The sequence below is a fragment of the Oncorhynchus masou genome, chromosome 32 (genome assembly GCF_036934945.1).
Source record: "Oncorhynchus masou masou isolate Uvic2021 chromosome 32, UVic_Omas_1.1, whole genome shotgun sequence".
In the NCBI taxonomy this organism is placed as follows: Eukaryota; Metazoa; Chordata; class Actinopteri; order Salmoniformes; family Salmonidae; genus Oncorhynchus; species Oncorhynchus masou.
The window spans coordinates 77,979,486-77,996,956 of record NC_088243.1 but is presented as its reverse complement, the minus strand read 5'-3'; the positions used below and the strand labels follow the sequence as shown (position 1 = coordinate 77,996,956).

At 43.8% G+C, this 17,471-nt stretch overlaps 1 protein-coding gene across 4 annotated transcripts in view; it reads right to left on the bottom strand.

The window, feature by feature from the left end:
- Positions 1-17,471, bottom strand: part of LOC135526642 (glutamate receptor 1-like) — a 168,638-nt gene that overhangs the window by 77,782 nt on the left and 73,385 nt on the right. For all 4 annotated transcript variants that reach the window (XM_064955155.1, XM_064955158.1, XM_064955156.1 and 1 more), the window contains exon 5: positions 9,338-9,391. In XM_064955155.1, coding sequence (XP_064811227.1) covers positions 9,338-9,391 — 54 coding nt within the window. The remainder of the gene's footprint in view (positions 1-9,337; positions 9,392-17,471) is intronic.

The following is a 17,471-nucleotide window of genomic DNA, read 5'->3' as shown; positions in this document are numbered from 1 at the left end:
TGTATACGTGATGAGAGAGTGTTCTGTACAAAGGCCAAAGCAGTGCAGTGGCTACATTGTAATTCCTGGTTGAAACTAAAGCAGGGAGAGAATGAGAAAATGCCAGGGTCAATCTCTTAATGGAAATGGAAAATCCCTCAGAACAAGCTCTTATCCCAGCCCCAGCCTGAAAGGAAAGAAGTAACGAGGGAGGAGGAGGAGGAGAGTAGAGAATGAAACAGACAAGATCAGTAGGGTTGAGGGAGAGGTCTAGGTTTAATCCCTGATAGAGTTGTGTTAATCCTGGACCTCCGTGCTGTGAAGTATAATGGAACCACTTCCCTGGAACCCTTCAACACTGTGGAACACAATGGAATCACACTTCTGGAAATGCTGCTGGGCTCCATGGTACAGAATCCCTCTGACTCTACTTGGAGGGGTGTGTTTCTAGAACACTAGTGATCTCAGTGTTCTATTTTAGAATCGTACAGTTCCGCCGGGATTGGTCCATGTCAGCCATGTACAGAAGTACAGTAACCCTGTAAGGTAACTCTGTGTAGAGCACTACACCCTGCGCATATACTATCCCCATAGACAACAGTATGTCCTGCTTTGACCCAGTAGGTAGAGAGAGACAGAAGGCAGATTCACCCCCTCAGCAGGTAATCAATCTGTCTGCATGGTGAATCAGATGCAGACAGAAGCAGTCACCCACAGAGAGACAGAAAGACTGATGTACAGACAGAAGCAGTCACACACAGAGAGACAGAAATACTGATGTACAGACAGAAGTAGTCACAAACAGAGAGACAGAAGGACTGATGTACAGACAGAAGCAGTCACACACAGAGAGACAGAAGGACTGATGTACAGACAGAAGCAGTCACACACAGATAGACAGAATGACTGATGTACAGACAGAAGCAGTCACACACAGAGAGACAGAAATACTGATGTACAGACAGAAGTAGTCACACACAGAGAGACAGAAGGACTGATGTACAGACAGAAGCAGTCACACACAGAGACACAGAATGACTGATGTACAGCAGGGGACTGAACAAGTAAACTCTGCAACCTCAGATATTTGTGATTGGTAGTGAAAGTGGTGCTGTCAACTGCTCTGACCTTCAGCCTCCGACTGACACTGTCTGTCTGGTAGAAGTTCCAGAACCACAGGAAACCCTTATTATATTGATCCCTGCCTGCCCTTTGATGAAACTTTCTGTGGTTTGGTGTTCTTAACGCCATCAATCAGAGCTTTCTTCTCTTTCTCTCCTCTTCTCTTCCTCCCTCTTCCCCTTCTCTCCCCCTTATGCCTAATGGGCCCTGCTCCCTGCTCCCTCCACCCCCACTTCTCTCCTTTTCCACCCTCCTCGCACCCCTTCTCCCTCTCATCTCCTCCCCCCTTCTCCCTCTCCTCTCCTCCTCTCTTTTCCTCCCCTTCTCCTCCACTGTCCTCTCTCCTCTCTTCCTTCTCCCTGAAGTATCAGCCGAACCAGGTGTCCATATGTCTCAGTTGAATGGCCAGAGGACAGAGAGAATGAGAGAAAAGAGAAGGAGAGATGTGTGTATTTTTCTGCTCCATGTGTTAGCTAATGCAGTGCACTGAGCTGAGCAGGTTACTATAGAAACCGCTCCTCATGGACACGGAGGTGGAAACATTTGATATAGACCTCCTCGACACACACAGAAAGACTGAGAGATGGAGACATATACACACACAGAGACAGGCACACACACTCTCCTCCTCTCATAGATGCAGACAAGCAGGCACACACACACGCACGCACGCACGCACGCACACACACACACACGCACACACACGCACACGCACACACACACACACACACACACACACACACACACACACACACACACACACACACACATACGGTAGCTGTGCTAAGGTAGAACACAGAAAAGTAATTTTAATAGAGCCATTATGGAGATTGCAGGCGGTTTTGTACCAAACTTTATTGCTTTCACAGCTTTCTAATTTACACTTCAATCTAACAAATTGACCAGATGAGAGAGAGATTGAGATAGTCCCAGCAGTGAGCCAGCATATTAATGTAGTTATTACCATGTGTGTATCCCAAATGGCGCACTATAACAGGGAAAAGTAGAGCACTATAAAGGGAATAGAGTCCCATTTGGGACACAGCGTGCTTTCTGTTGATATCCATTTTCTGCTGGTTTTAGTGTCTATGGGGAGGTTGTATGAGCGGTGCCCTGGGACGATCACAGCGGACAAAGACAGCTAATGCACATTACCCTGCACACATTTACTCACTGACCCTCTACTGTCTATCTGTCTGTCTCTCAGTGGCTGGCGGCTGAGCGTGTGTGTGTGTGTGTGTGTGTGTGGGCTCTGCAGCATTCTGTATCGTCCCATTTCAACAGAGTCACAGTCAGTCAAACAAGGTAGGGGCTTCCATTCCTTTTGGAAGGCTCTACCAGCAGTATGAATGGTCTGTCTCAGTAGACTGCAGAGACGTCGATACAGAGTTTGTAGAGGATTATTTTGATGGGCATATATGTTAGTATCTCTCTCTAGAGTTAGTAGCTGAAGAGGGAAGAAATGTATGCAGTGGAATATGTTTTTACAAAATCTCATGTTTTTTTCAAGACAGATCTGTTGTATCCCTTCAGAGAAATCTGGAATGGATTTGGTGCTTGGAATGAATAATTACAGTTGTATGTAGGGGTGTCCAATCAAAAATACACATTTTGACCAATAGGTAAAATAATATATTAATTGTGTGGAAAAAACAATGTCTCTATCATAATCCGTTCAAAAGTTATTGGAGGTTTTAGCCTTGTAGGTTGGCCAAGATTAGGGTGGCTTAATCACTGGAGGCCAGAGAGGAAAACGTGTTCAACAATCAGGAAATAGAATTGTCAGCTGGGCTGAATGCTGAGTGAGAATTAAGGCTCACTGACAGGCTCACCGTTGAACTCGCCATCTTTCTTCTCCAATACCGAGGACATAAAACACTAGAGGCAAGATAGATATTGATTTTGAAACATGACATGAAGCATTTTCATATATTAGTATACGTTTTTCATATTCATATTAACGTGAAGTTCCAGTTATTTTTCAAAGATTTCTAAAAAAAACAAGCGTATCTCTGGGAAATGTCAACAAATCACTGAGCAAGCATTTTCTTTTCTAATCATTTTACATTTCATTTGTCTCGTGTTAATTTAGCTTTTTGTCAAATCCTCAGAGCTCACTGATTATTATTGGATGTATTATGTTACGAAATAATACTCTTTAGATATAACGAAAGAACCCACTGAACGATTCAGAACATGAAGAATCACATTTGTCTTGATAAAATGTCTTTTTGTAACAAAAGGAAGTCACATTTGACCATATTGTATGTCTTATTGCAGTTTCAATATCATGTTGCCTCTAGAGAAATACCCAGCCACGTCACCCGTGACACAAGTCAGTACACGACGTCCATCCATGCCTGAGGACGTCGGGTGATGACGTGGAAACCGGATACTAGGGGCAACAGTGAGTGCTGTTAGCTTCAAGTAGGTTTTAGTTTTGGTGTTGTGGACGTGGATGGTGGATGGGCATTAGCATAACGGTTCTGGTTCAATTTCAGCCATAAAAATGGTTTTTTTAAGCCTATGCTAAGCCTTAACCCATATCTTAACCGTTAGGAGTTAATGCCTAATACTAAATATTTGTAGTTAATACCTTAATAACTTAACCTTATGAAATTTGACATTTGCAACAACTTCAAAATTTGACATTGGAGAAAAATGGATGAATGTCGTGAGACTAAGAGCTCGAGGCAATACCTTGGGATGTACCAGACAAATTACACAGAACAACATCTGTAGAATCCACATAGGATAGAAATATGGAGATGGGGAGAGAGAAAGAGATGGGGAGAGAGAGAGCGAGAGAGAGAGAGACAGAGAGAGAAAGAGATATATAGAGAGAAATATAGATAGATACAGTAGAGAGATAGAGAGAAAGAGATATATATAGAGAAATATAGATAGATACAGTAGAGAGATAGAGAGAAAGAGATATATAGAGAGAGATATATATACCTGCCCACTGTGACAGACCCAAAATTAAGGAAAGCTCTGACTACAGTGAGGAAAAAAAGTATTTGATCCCCTGCTGATTTTGTTCATTTGCCCACTGACAAAGAAATGATCCATCTATAATTTTAATGGTAGGTTTATTTGAACAGTGAGAGACAGAATAACAACAACAAAATCAAGAAAAACGCATGTCAAAAATGTTATAAATTGATTTGCATTTTAAGTATTTGACCACCTCTCAATCAGAAAGACCACCTCTCAATCAGGTGTCTTTTATACAGGTAACGAGCTGAGATTAGGAGCAGACTCTTAAAGGGAGTGCTCCTAATCTCAGTTTGTTCCCTGTATAAAAGACACCTGTCCACAGAAGCAATCAATCAATCAGATTCCAAACTCTCCACCATGGCCAAGACCAAGAGCTCCAAGGCTACAAGACCATCGTCAAGCAGCTTGGTGAGAAGGTGACAACAGTTGGTGCGATTATTCGCAAATGGAAGAAACACAAAAGAACTGTCAATCTCCCTCGGCCTGGGGCTCCATACAAGATCTCACCTCGTGGAGCTGCAATGATCATGACAACGGTGAGGAATCAGCCCAGAACTACACGGGAGGATCTCAAGGCAGCTGGGACCATAGTCACCAAGAAAACAATTGGTAACACACTACGCCGTTAAGGACTGAAATCCTGCAGCGCCTGCAAGGTCCCCCTGCTCAAGAAAGCACTTATACTGTACATGCCCGTCTGAAGTTTGCCAATGAACATATGAATGAATCAGAGGACAACTGGGTGAAAGTGCTGTGGTCAGATGAGACCAAAATGGAGGTCTTGGCATCAACTCAACTCGCTGTGTTTGGAGGAGGAGGAATGCTGCCTATGACCCCAAGAACACCATCCCCACTGTCAAACATGGAGGTGGAAACATTATCCTTTGGGGGTGTTTTTCTGCTAAGGGGACAGGACAACTTCACGGCATCAAAGGGACGATGGACGGGGCCATGTACCGTCAAACCTTGGGTGAGAACCTCCTTCACTCAGCCAGGGCATTGAAAATGGGTCGTGGATGGGTATTCCAGCATGACAATGACTCAAAATACACGGCCAAGGCAACAAAGGAGTGGCTCAAGAAGAAGCAAATTAAGGTCCTGGAGTGGCCTAGCCAGTCTCTGTGGAGGGAGCTGAAAGTTTGAGTTGCCAAAAGTCAGCCTCGAAACGTTAGTGACTTGGACAAGATCTGCAAAGCGGAGTGGGACAAAATCCCTCCTGAGATGTGTGCAAACCTGGTGGCCAACTACAAGAAACGTCTGACCTCTGGGATTGCCAACAAGGGTTTTGCCAACAAGGGTTTTGCCACCAAGTACTAAGTCATGTTTTGCAGAGGGGTCAAATACTTATTTCCCTCATTAAAATGCAAATCAATTTATAACATTTTTGACATGTGTTTTTCTGGATTTTTTTTTTTGTTATTCTGTCTCTCACTGCTCAAATAAACCTACCATTAAAATTACATATGGATAATTTCTTTGTCAGTGGGCAAACGTACAAAATCTGTAGGGGATCAAATACTTTTCCCCCTCACTGTATGTACAGATACTGTGGGCAGTCCTGGCTCTCAAGAGAAGACAGGCTATGTGCACACTGCCTACAAATTGAGGTGGAAACTAAGCTGCACTTCCTAACCTCCTTTTGTGAGTGTCATTTTGAATTGTTTATTTCCCTTTAGTTTATTATCTATTTCACTTGCTTTGGCAATGTTAACATAATGTATGTTTCCCATGCAAATAAAGCCTTTGAATTTAATTTAATAGATATATACATATATATATATATATATAGAGAGCAAGAGATAGATACTGTAGAGAGATATAGAGAGAGCGATACAGTAGAGAGATATAGAGAGAGATACAGTAGAGAGAGAGAGAGATACAGTAGAGAGATATAGAGAGAGATACAGTAGAGAGAGAGAGTGAGATACAATAGAGAGCGAGAGAGAGAGACAGAGAGTTACAGTATTGAGGTAGTAGAGAAATGTGTATAGAGGGAGAGAGAGGGAGAGAGAGAGATATACAGTAGAAAGAGAGAGCAAGAGAGATATATGTATAGAGAGGGAGAGAGAGAGAGGGATACAGTAGAGAGATATAGAGAGAGATACAGTAGAGAGATATAGAGAGAAATACAGTAGAGAGAGAGAGCAAGAGATATATATGTATAGAGAGGGAGACAGAGAGAGAGATACAGTAGAGAGAGAGAGAGAGATATGTATAGAGAGGGAGAGAGATACAGTAGAGAGATATAGAGAGAGATACAGTAGAGAGAGCAAGAGAGATATGTATAGAGAGGGAGAGAGAGACGAGAGATACAGTAGAGAGATATAGAGAGAAATACAGTAGAGAGATATAGAGAGAAATACAGTAGAGAGAGAGAGCAAGAGAGATATATGTATAGAGAGGGAGAGAGAGAGAGAGATACAGTAGAGAGAGAGAGAGATATGTATAGAGAGGGAGAGAGAGAGAGATGTATAGAGAGGGAGAGAGAGAGAGAGATACAGTAGAGAGAGAGAGATACAGTAGAGAGAGAGATACAGTAGAGAGAGAGAGATACAGTAGAGAGAGCGAGAGAGAGAGAGACAGAGAGTTACAGTATTGAGATAGTAGATAAATGTGTATAGAGGGAGAGAGAGGGAGAGAGCGAGAGATACAGTAGAGAGAGAGAGCAAGAGAGATATATGTATAGAGAGGGAGAGAGAGAGCGAGAGATACAGTAGAGAGATATAGAGAGAGATATGTATAGAGAGGGAGAGAGAGAGCGAGATACAGTAGAGAGAGAGAGAGAGATACAGTAGAGAGAGAGAGAGAGAGAGAGAGAGAGAGAGAGAGAGAGAGAGAGAGAGAGAGAGAGAGAGAAACCTGGTATAGAGGAGACGGACCCACTGGTTGCCCTCTAGGTTACAGAGAGCTGGTAGTCCCATCCACCAAACTACCAGGTGTGAAACAGGGAAGGGACTCAGGGGGTATGCTAATTTGGTATAGAGCAGACCTAACTCACTCCATTAAATTAATCAAAACAGGAACATTCTACATTTGGCTAGAAATTCAAAAAGAAATTATCCTAACAGAGAAGAATGTCCTCCTGTGTGCTACCTATATCCCCCCACTAGAATCCCCATATTTTAATAAAGACAGCTTCTCCATCCTGGAGGGGGAAATCAATCATTTCCAGGCCCAGGGACATGTACTAGTCTGTGGCGACCTAAATGCCAGAACCGGACAAGAACCTGACACCCTCAGCACACAGGGGGACAAACACCTGCCTGGAGGTGACAGCATTCCCTCCCACATATGCCCCCCTAGGCACAACTATGACAACATAACCAACAAAAACGGGTCACAACTCCTGCAGCTCTGTCGCACGCTGGGTATGTACATAGTCAACGGTAGGCTTCAAGGGGACTCCTATGGTAGGTACACCTATAGCTCATCTCTTGGCAGTAGTACTGTAGACTACTTTATCACTGACCTCAACCCAGAGTCTCTCAGATCGTTCACAGTCAGCCCACTGACACCCCTATCAGACCACAGCAAAATCACAGTCTACTTAAACAGAGCAATACTCAATCATGAGGCATCAAAGCCAAAGGAACTGAGTAACATTAAGAAATGCTATAGATGGAAGGAATGCAGTTTGGAAACCTACCAAAAAACAATTAGGCAACAACAAATTCAATCCCTTTTAGACAATTTCCTGGGTAAAACGTTCCACTGTAATAGTGAAGGTGTAAACTTGGCAGTAGAAAATCTTAACAGTATATTTGACCTCTCAGCTTCCCTATCAAATCTAAAAATCTCAAATAGAAAACCGAAGAAAATTAACAATAATGACAAATGGTTTGATGAAGAATGCAAAAATCTAAGAAAGAAATTGAGAAACCTGTCCAACCAAAAACATAGAGACCCAGAAAACCTGAGTCTACGCCTTCACTATGGTGAATCACTAAAACAATACAGAAATACACTACGGAAAAAGAAGGAACAGCATGTCAGAAATCAGCTCAATGCAATTGAAGAATCCATAGACTGTATGTATAGAGAGGGAGAGAGAGAGAGATACAGTAGAGAGATATAGAGCCATAGAGTCATAGAGCCCATTGCCCTCTATGGTTGTGAGGTCTGGGGTCCGCTCACCAACCAAGACTTCACAAAATGGGACAAACACCAAATTGAGACTCTGCACGCAGAATTCTGCAAAAATATCCTCCGTGTACAACGTAGAACACAAAATAATGCATGCAGAGCAGAATTAGTCCGATACCCACTAATTATCGAAATCCAGAATAGAGCTGTTAAATTCTATAACCACCTAAAAGGAAGCGATTCCCAAACCTTCCATAACAAAGCCATCACCTACAGAGAGATGAACCTGGAGAAGAGTCCCCTAAGCAAGCTGGTCCTGGGGCTCTGTTCACAAACACAAACACACCCTACAGAGCCCCAGGACATCAGCACAATTAGACCCAACCAAATCATGAGAAAACAAAAAGATAATTACTTGACACATTGGAAAGAATTTATAAAAAAACAGAGCAAACTAGAATGCTATTTGGCCCTACACAGAGAGTACACAGCGGCAGAATACCTGACCACTGTGACTGACCCAAAATGAAGGAAAGCTTTGACTATGTACAGACTCAGTGAGCATAGCCTTGCTATTGAGAAAGGCCGCCGTAGGCAGACATGGCTCTCAAGAGAATACAGGCTATGTGCTCACTGCCCACAAAATGAGGTGGAAACTGAGCTGCACTTCCTAACCTCCTGCCCAATGTATGACCATATTAGAGAGACATATTTCCCTCAGATTACACAGATCCACAAAGAATTCGAAAACAAATCCAATGTTGATAAACTCCCATATCTACTGGGTGAAATTCCAGTGTGCCATCACAGCAGCAAGATGTGTGACCTGTTGCCACGAGAAAAGGGCAACCAGTGAAGAACAAACACCATTGTAAATACAACCCATATTTATGCTAATTTATTTTCCCTTGTATACCTTAACCATTTGTACATTGTTACAACACTGTATATATATAATATGACATTTGTAATGTCTTTATTGATTTGAAACTTCTGTATGTGTAATGTTTACTGTTCAGTTTTATTGTTTATTTCACTTTATATATTCACTTGATATATTATCTATCTCACTTGCTTTGGCAATGTTAACACATGTTTCCCATGCCAATAAAGCCCTTGAATTGAATTGAATTGAAAAACAACAACATCTTACCAGGTTGGCCAGGATGTAGTGGTAACTCTTAGCATTCTTCCCGTGTTCAACGATCTGGAACACACAGAGAAAAACTTGACTTTAGGATGGACATGACTGGGGAGAGGCTTGTGTGTGTGCGAGTGTGTTCAGTACACTGTACCCATGTAGTGACCTTGGCCAGGTCAGAAGAGACACCAACTAGGGTAAGACATTGTAACAGCAGTGACTCTCAAATATGATTATTCAGTATAATCATTCTTGTAGTCTCATCCCATGCATACAAATATACATCACAAAATCCATTCAAACTTCATCACACCAAATGTAACATGCATCGGTCAGAAAATCCATTCAAACGTTCTGAATCAAATTTCTTTTTTTTGTTGCTCATATTACTTTCTTTGTAACTTCAAAAAACACATATTTTGTGAGAACTGGTGCGTCCTGTCCTTTATCGTCAAACTAAGCATGTAACTGTGTTGAGAGTCAATGATCTACAAGTCATTTTACATGCCGAACAACCCCAAGGGAATATCAGTAGTCTAGTCAAAAGACGCACTGGCCCAGCTTCGCATGCTGACCAATCTGAGGTAGGCGGCCTGTCCCTGATCTGATACGGCACCTTCAGCATTCATATGTTAAAATGGCTTGCGTGAAATTAGGCTTTATTAGTTGTTGTGTCTTTGGCTATGCCGGATTAATTGATATGACATGCTATTCTGTAAATCCTTTCTCTGAAATTAATATTACCTGATTGAGTTAATCATGTAAATGTAATTAATTAGAAAGTCGGGGCACCACAAAATAATATTTATAGAGCAGTTATCTTCCGAATAATCTCTTAAAGACCTAGTAATATTTTACATCAATAGCAGTCAGTATTAATCGTCACCTTATTTCAGTCTGATCTGAAAGTTGTCAAATCTTGGTTATCTTCACGAAACCTGTGTAACAACTTGAATCAGCAATACAAAACTGGGCTTAATTATTTATTTACTAAATACCTAACTAATCACACAGAATTACATATACACATAACGAATCATACTTTGATTACAAATTATGTCATAAAGGAAAACGTCCCTAGCGGACAGAAGAGATAAGACAGCTGGTTACACAAAGAAAAGGGGGCTGTGTTTGAGTGAAAAAGCGGGAAGACTGAGGAACAAAGGGAGAAGCTGTGCTATCGTAAATACAATATCCTATGCATTCTAAATTACCGCCCATTTGGAAAAGGAAAATGCAATAAATATTTACTCTGAGCTGCACTTCAATTGGTTGGTGGTAGATGGATGGCCGTGTTGCCCAACAGCGTCCTTTGTCCTTTGAAGAGTGTCTGGTGGTGATAGGGAAACGTTGTAGTGCGTCGTTGGGTGGTAGACGGATACTCTGTCTGTCCTCTCCTAGTCCACGTTTACAGCGGGCTAGGAGGTATCACTTCTGTAGCGAATACGAGTTCAAAGTTCATACCATTCGCAACCAAAGCTCACGCTGAGGTTGGTTAGTTATTATCTGAATCCTTCTGACATCAGACTGTCATTCTAATGTACCCGGAACAGGAGGTTACATTTTTGTCAAGGTCTTATATAGTGGATGGAGAAGGGTGTGTTTCATAGTTTATAGCCCATGTCTCTTCACAGGGGACGGGCCACTGATTGAGCAGAGCCCTAACCTTATGAACACCCAAATCTCTCATTTGGAAGCTAAAATGTATGTTTAATCTTTTCACCAATAATTTTATATTTAAACATTGGAATTCCCCAACAATTCCATGTGAATCTGATAACTTTAATGTGTAGACTTTCCCAGATACAGTTTAGGTCACACTGTCATCAGTTAGTATTTGGTAGCATTGCCTTTAAATTGTTTAGCTTTGGTCAAAGGTTTTGGGTAGCCTTCCACAAGCTTCCCACAATACGTTGGGTGAATTTTGGCCCATTCCTCCTGACAGAGCTGGTGTAACTGAGTCAGGTTGTAGGCCTCCTTGCTCGCACATGCTTTTTCAGTTCTGCCCACACATTTTCTATAGGACTGAGGTCAGGGCGTTGTGATGGCCACTCCAAGACCTTGACTTTGTTGTCCTTAAGCCATTTTGACACAACTTTGGAAGTATGCTTGGGGTCATTGTCCATTTGGAAGACACATTTGCGACCAAGCTTTAACTTCCTGACTGATGTCTTGAGATGTTGCTTCAATATATCCACATAATTTTCCCTCTTCATGATGCCATCTATTTTGTGAAGTGCACCAGTCCCTCCTGTAGCAAAGCACCCCCACAACATGATGCTGCCACCCCCGTGCTTAACGGTTGGGATCGTGTTCTTCGGCTTGCAAGCCTCCCCCTATTTCCTCCAAACATAACAATGGTCATTATGGCCAAACAGTTATATTTTTGTTTCATCAGATCAGAGGACATTTCTCTAAAAAGTACAATCTTTGTCCATATGTGCAGTTGCAAACCGTAGTCTGGCTTTTTTATGGAGGTTTTAGAGCAGTGGCTTCTTCCTAGCTGAGCGGCCTTTCAGGTTATGTCGATATAGGACTCGTTTTACTGTGGATATAGATACTTTTGTACCTGTTTCCTCCAGCATCTTCACAAGATCCTTTGCTGTTGTTCTGGGATTGATTTGCACTTTTCGCACTAAAGTACGTTCATCCTCAGGAGACAGAACGCTTCTCCTTCCTGAGCGGTATGATGGCTGTGTGGTCCCATGGTGTTTATACGCATGCACTATTGTTTGTACAGATGAACATGGTACCCTCAGGCGTTTTGAAATTACTCCCAAGCATGAACCAGACTTGTGGAGGTCTACAATTTTTTCTCTGAAGTCTTGGCTGATTTTTTTTAGATTTTCCCATGATGCCAAGCAAAGAGGCACTGAGTTTGAAGGTAGGTCTTGAAATACATCCACAGGTACACTTCCAATTGACTCAAATGATGTCAATTAGCCTATCAGAAGCTTCTGAAGCCATGACATCATTTTCTGGAACTTTCCAAGCTGTTTAAAGACACAGTCAACGTAGTGTGTGTTAACCTCTGACCCACTGTAATTGTGATACAGTGAATTATAAGTGAAATAATCTGTCTGTAAACAATTGTTGGAAAAATTACTTGTGTCATGCACAAAGTAGATGTCCTAACCGACTTGCCAAAACTTAGTTTGTTAAGAAGAAATGTGTGGAGTGGTTGAAAAGCGAGTTTTTATGACTCTAAGTGTATTAAAACTTCCGACTTCAACTGTATTCAACTGTGCTGTGGAAAATGGTGTTTTACTGTAATAAAATTAATCCTTCATCTGGCTATACAGAGCAGTAGTAATGGCATCTTTTTGTAGGCATTAACTCCGCAATGGTTTGTTGAATAAAGCCTAAGGGAAAATTTAGTTTTTGTTGGATTTTTGGATAAACGCCATAAATAAGGTCTGTGGTTAACATAGGATTAGGAGATCTTGTACATTTTGTTCTGTGAGATGATCTTCATCAACTAATGTCTCTTTTTGTGAATTTTGAATAATTTATGTAATCAAAACAACCACATAAATCACATAAAGGTTTTATAATTCATAAAGGTCATGTTAACTAACTATCTAGTTAGGGTAGTTTTACTTTAAACCAGGGATGAGCAATTTAGTCTTCGGGGGCCGGAGTGCTGTCGTACTTTAAACCAAGTATGTAAACTCCAGTCCTTGGGGGCAGGAGTGCTGTCGTACTTTAAAGCAGGTATGGGAAACTCCAGTCCTCGGGGGCAGGAGTACTGTCGTACCGTAAAGCAGGTATGGGAAACTCCAGTCCTCGGGGGCCAGAGTGCTGTCGTACCGTAAAGCAGGTATGGGAAACTCCAGTCCTCGGGGGCAGGAGTACTGTCGTACCGTAAAGCAGGTAAGGGAAACTCCAGTCCTCGGGGGCAGGAGTACTGTCGTACCGTAAAGCAGGTAAGGGAAACTCCAGTCCTCGGGGGCCAGAGTGCTGTCGTACCGTAAAGCAGGTATGGGAAACTCCAGTCCTCGGGGGCAGGAGTACTGTCGTACCGTAAAGCAGGTAAGGGAAACTCCAGTCCTCGGGGGCAGAAGTATTGTCGTACCGTAAAGCAGGTATGGGAAACTCCAGTCCTCGGGGGCCAGAGTGCTGTCGTACCGTAAAGCAGGTATGGGAAACTCCAGTCCTCGGGGGCAGGAGTACTGTCGTACTTTAAAGCAGGTAAGGGAAACTCCAGTCCTCGGGGGCCAGAGTGCTGTCGTACCGTAAAGCAGGTATGGGAAACTCCAGTCCTCGGGGGCCAGAGTGCTGTCGTACCGTAAAGCAGGTATGGGAAACTCCAGTCCTCGGGGGCCAGAGTGCTGTCGTACCGTAAAGCAGGTATGGGAAACTCCAGTCCTCGGGGGCAGGAGTACTGTCGTACTTTAAAGCAGGTAAGGGAAACTCCAGTCCTCGGGGGCCAGAGTGCTGTCGTACCGTAAAGCAGGTATGGGAAACTCCAGTCCTCGGGGGCCAGAGTGCTGTCGTACCGTAAAGCAGGTATGGGAAACTCCAGTCCTCGGGGGCCAGAGTGCTGTCACTCTTTATCCCAAACACAGCTGATTAAACTAATTGCATTCCAATCTAAAGATTAGTTGATTATTGGAGTCAGGTGTGTTAGCTGGGGCTGGGGCAAAACAATCAGTGTATATAATCATTTTTAGATATACAGGGTAAAGTTGATCATTTTATAATGACGAATCACGTTTGCGAGGCACGCTGCATGGGCTAAAATGGCGAGAAAAGAAGCTCACGTTGGGTGAAATCCAACATTGTGCATTAAATTCATTAGCTATGTCATATTTAATTTGTAAACAGTAGATAATGATATATTACTAGCTCAAACACTTAATCTGCAACGATGACAAGTTCATTAATGGGTGATGGTGGAACCAAAGTGTGGGTGGTGGTGGTGGTGGGGGGGTCTGTAACTGACAGAGAGAGTGGGGGTTCTGTAACCGACAGATCAAGTGAGAGTTCTGTAACTGACAGATCAAGGTGGAGTTCTGTAACTGACAGATCAAGTGGGAGTTCTGTAACTAACAGAGAGAGTGGGGGTTCTGTAACTAACAGAGAGAGTGGGGGTTCTGTAACCGACAGATCAAGTGGGAGTTCTGTAACTGACAGAGAGAGTGGGGGTTCTGTAACTGACAGAGAGAGTGGGGGTTCTGTAACCGACAGATCAAGGTGGAGTTCTGTAACTTTCAGGTCAAGTGGGAGTTCTGTAACTAACAGAGAGAGTGGGGGTTCTGTAACCGACAGATCAAGTGGGAGTTCTGTAACTGACAGAGAGAGTGGGGGTTCTGTAACCGACAGATCAAGGTGGAGTTCTGTAACTGACAGATCAAGGTGGACTTCTGTAACTGACAGAGAGAGTGGGGTTCTGTAACCGACAGATCGAGTGGGAGTTCTGTAACCGACAGATCGAGTGGGAGTTCTGTAACTGACAGAGAGAGTGGGGGTTCTGTAACCGACAGATCAAGGTGGAGTTCTGTAACCGACAGATCGAGTGGGAGTTCTGTAACTGACAGATCGAGTGGGAGTTCTGTAACTGACAGAGAGAGTGGGGGTTCTGTAACCGACAGATCAAGGTGGAGTTCTGTAACTGACAGAGAGAGTGGGGGTTCTGTAACCGACAGATCAAGGTGGAGTTCTGTAACTGACAGAGAGAGTGGGGTTCTGTAACCGACAGATCGAGTGGGAGTTCTGTAACCGACAGATCGAGTGGGGGTTCTGTAACTGACAGAGAGAGTGGGGGTTCTGTAACTGACAGAGAGAGTGGGGCTTCTGTAACTGACAGATTGAGTGTGAGTTCTGTAACTGACAGATCGAGTGAATGTTCTGTAACTGACAGATAGAGTGGGAGTTCTGTAACTCATCATGGACTTTACATGACCTCACACATTCCCAACATATTTTCTTCTTCTGAGAGTCTCCCACACGTTTATATCCCGTGTGTGTGTGTGTGTGTGTGTGTGTGTGTGTGTGTGTGTGTGTGTGTGTGTGTGTGTGTGTGTGTGTGTGTGTGTGTGTGTGTGTGTGTGTGTGTGTGTGTGTGTGTGTGTGTGTGTGTGTGTGTGTGTGTGTGTGTGTGTGTGTTGGGAGCAGGCTGGAAGGCATGGCAGACAGTTGCATTAGTTATTAAGGGTGACCCTATCACAAGGCATGTCCTACAGCACAGCCTCCAGCAAGGAAAACACAGGAGAGGAGAGACGCTGATACCCAAGACACTGATACAGTCACACTGGGGGAAGATGATGGCCAAGATACAGTCACACTGGGGGAAGATGATGGCCAAGATACAGTCACACTGGGGAAGATGGTGGCCAAGATACAGTCACACTGGGGAAGATGATGGCCAAGATACAGTCACACTGGGGGAAGATGATGGCCAAGATACAGTCACACTGGGGGAAGATGATGGCCAAGATACAGTCACACTGGGGAAGATGATGGCCAAGATACAGTCACACTGGGGAAGATGATGGCCAAGATACAGTCACACTGGGGAAGATGATGGCCAAGATACAGTCACACTGGGGAAGATGATGGCCAAGATACAGTCACACTGGGGAAGATGATGGCCAAGATACAGTCACACTGGGGAAGATGATGGCCAAGATACAGTCACACTGGGGAAGACACATGGACAGTGTGCTAGCGTAGTTTCCATGAGGCCCCAACTGATTTCACAATAAACACTCAAATCTTTGTAGTCCTTATGCGCGTCCCAAATGCTTTTCCCTATAATTCACCACTTTTGACACTATGGCCCTCGCGCAGCGTGTCCTGTTAGAAAGTAAAGGTCCACTCGCTTGACATAAACCTTTATGAATCAAAGATTCTATTGTGGCTATTCATGTTCCATATTTAAAGGGGCTACATCGGCATTCCAAGAGTAAAAATAAACATGTCCTCATTCATATATCCTCTGACATTATCTGGTGAGAATTTGGGTCTGTGTATTGGGTGAAGATACCTGCATTGGGCGACGGGGCAGTGTGTGTGTGTGTGTGTCTGTGTGTCTGTGTGTGTGAGTGTGTAAAACACAGGCTGCTATAGAGGCAGAGAGCCGGGAGCAGACCTCTATGATGGATGGAGTCTGTCTGAGCTGAGAACCGCTGTGGCTCCGCTGCTGTAAACTGGTGAGAAGTGATGCAACTACCTTAACTGTGGGCACCAGGTCATCAATAACACTCACACACACCAGACACTGTCTTCACACAGCTAGAGCCAAGCTTTGGAGGAGAGAGAGGGGACATGTCTTCACACAACTAGAGCCAAGCGTTGGAAGAGAGAGAGGGGACACTGTCTTCACACAACTAGATCCAAGAGTTGGAGGAGAGAGAGAGGGGACACTGTCTTCACACAACTAGAGCCAAGCGTTGGAAGAGAGAGAGGGGACACTGTCTTCACACAACTAGAGCCAAGAGTTGGAGGAGAGAGAGGGGACACTGTCTTCACACAACTAGAGCCAAGCGTTGGAGGAGAGAGAGGGGACACTGTCTTCACACAGCTAGAGCCAAGCGTTGAAGCAGAGAGGGGACACTGTCTTTACACAACTAGAGCCAAGCGTTGGAGGAGAGAGAGGGGAAACTGTCTTCACACACCTAGAGCCAAGCGTTGGAGGAGGGAGTTGGAGGAGTTGGAGGAGAGAGAGGGGACACTGTCTTCACACAACTAGAGCCAAGAGTTGGAGGAGAGAGAGAGGGGACACTGTCTTCACACAGCTAGAGCCAAGCGTTGGAGGAGAGAGAAGAGACACTGTCTTCACACAGCTAGAGCCAAGCGTTGGAGGAGAGAGGGGACACTGTCTTCACACAGCTAGAGCCAAGCGTTGGAGGAGAGAGAAGAGACACTGTCTTCACACAACTAGAGCCAAGCGTTGGAGGAGAGAGAGGGGAAAGAGGTCTCGGGCTCTTTCTGTTTTTATGTGTGTGTGGGAGGGGGAAGGACGCATATGTGTGATGGAGTGGTGCGTGTGCGTGTGTGTGTGTGTGTGTGTGTGTGTGTCATTAATTGCTATGCCAGGATACACCCTTCCAGGCAGCAGCAGCGTGGTGAGTAAGTGTTTCTCTACAGCTCAAAATGTCAACCTAACCGTATCTATATCTCCTGTCTCTAATACACTGAGACT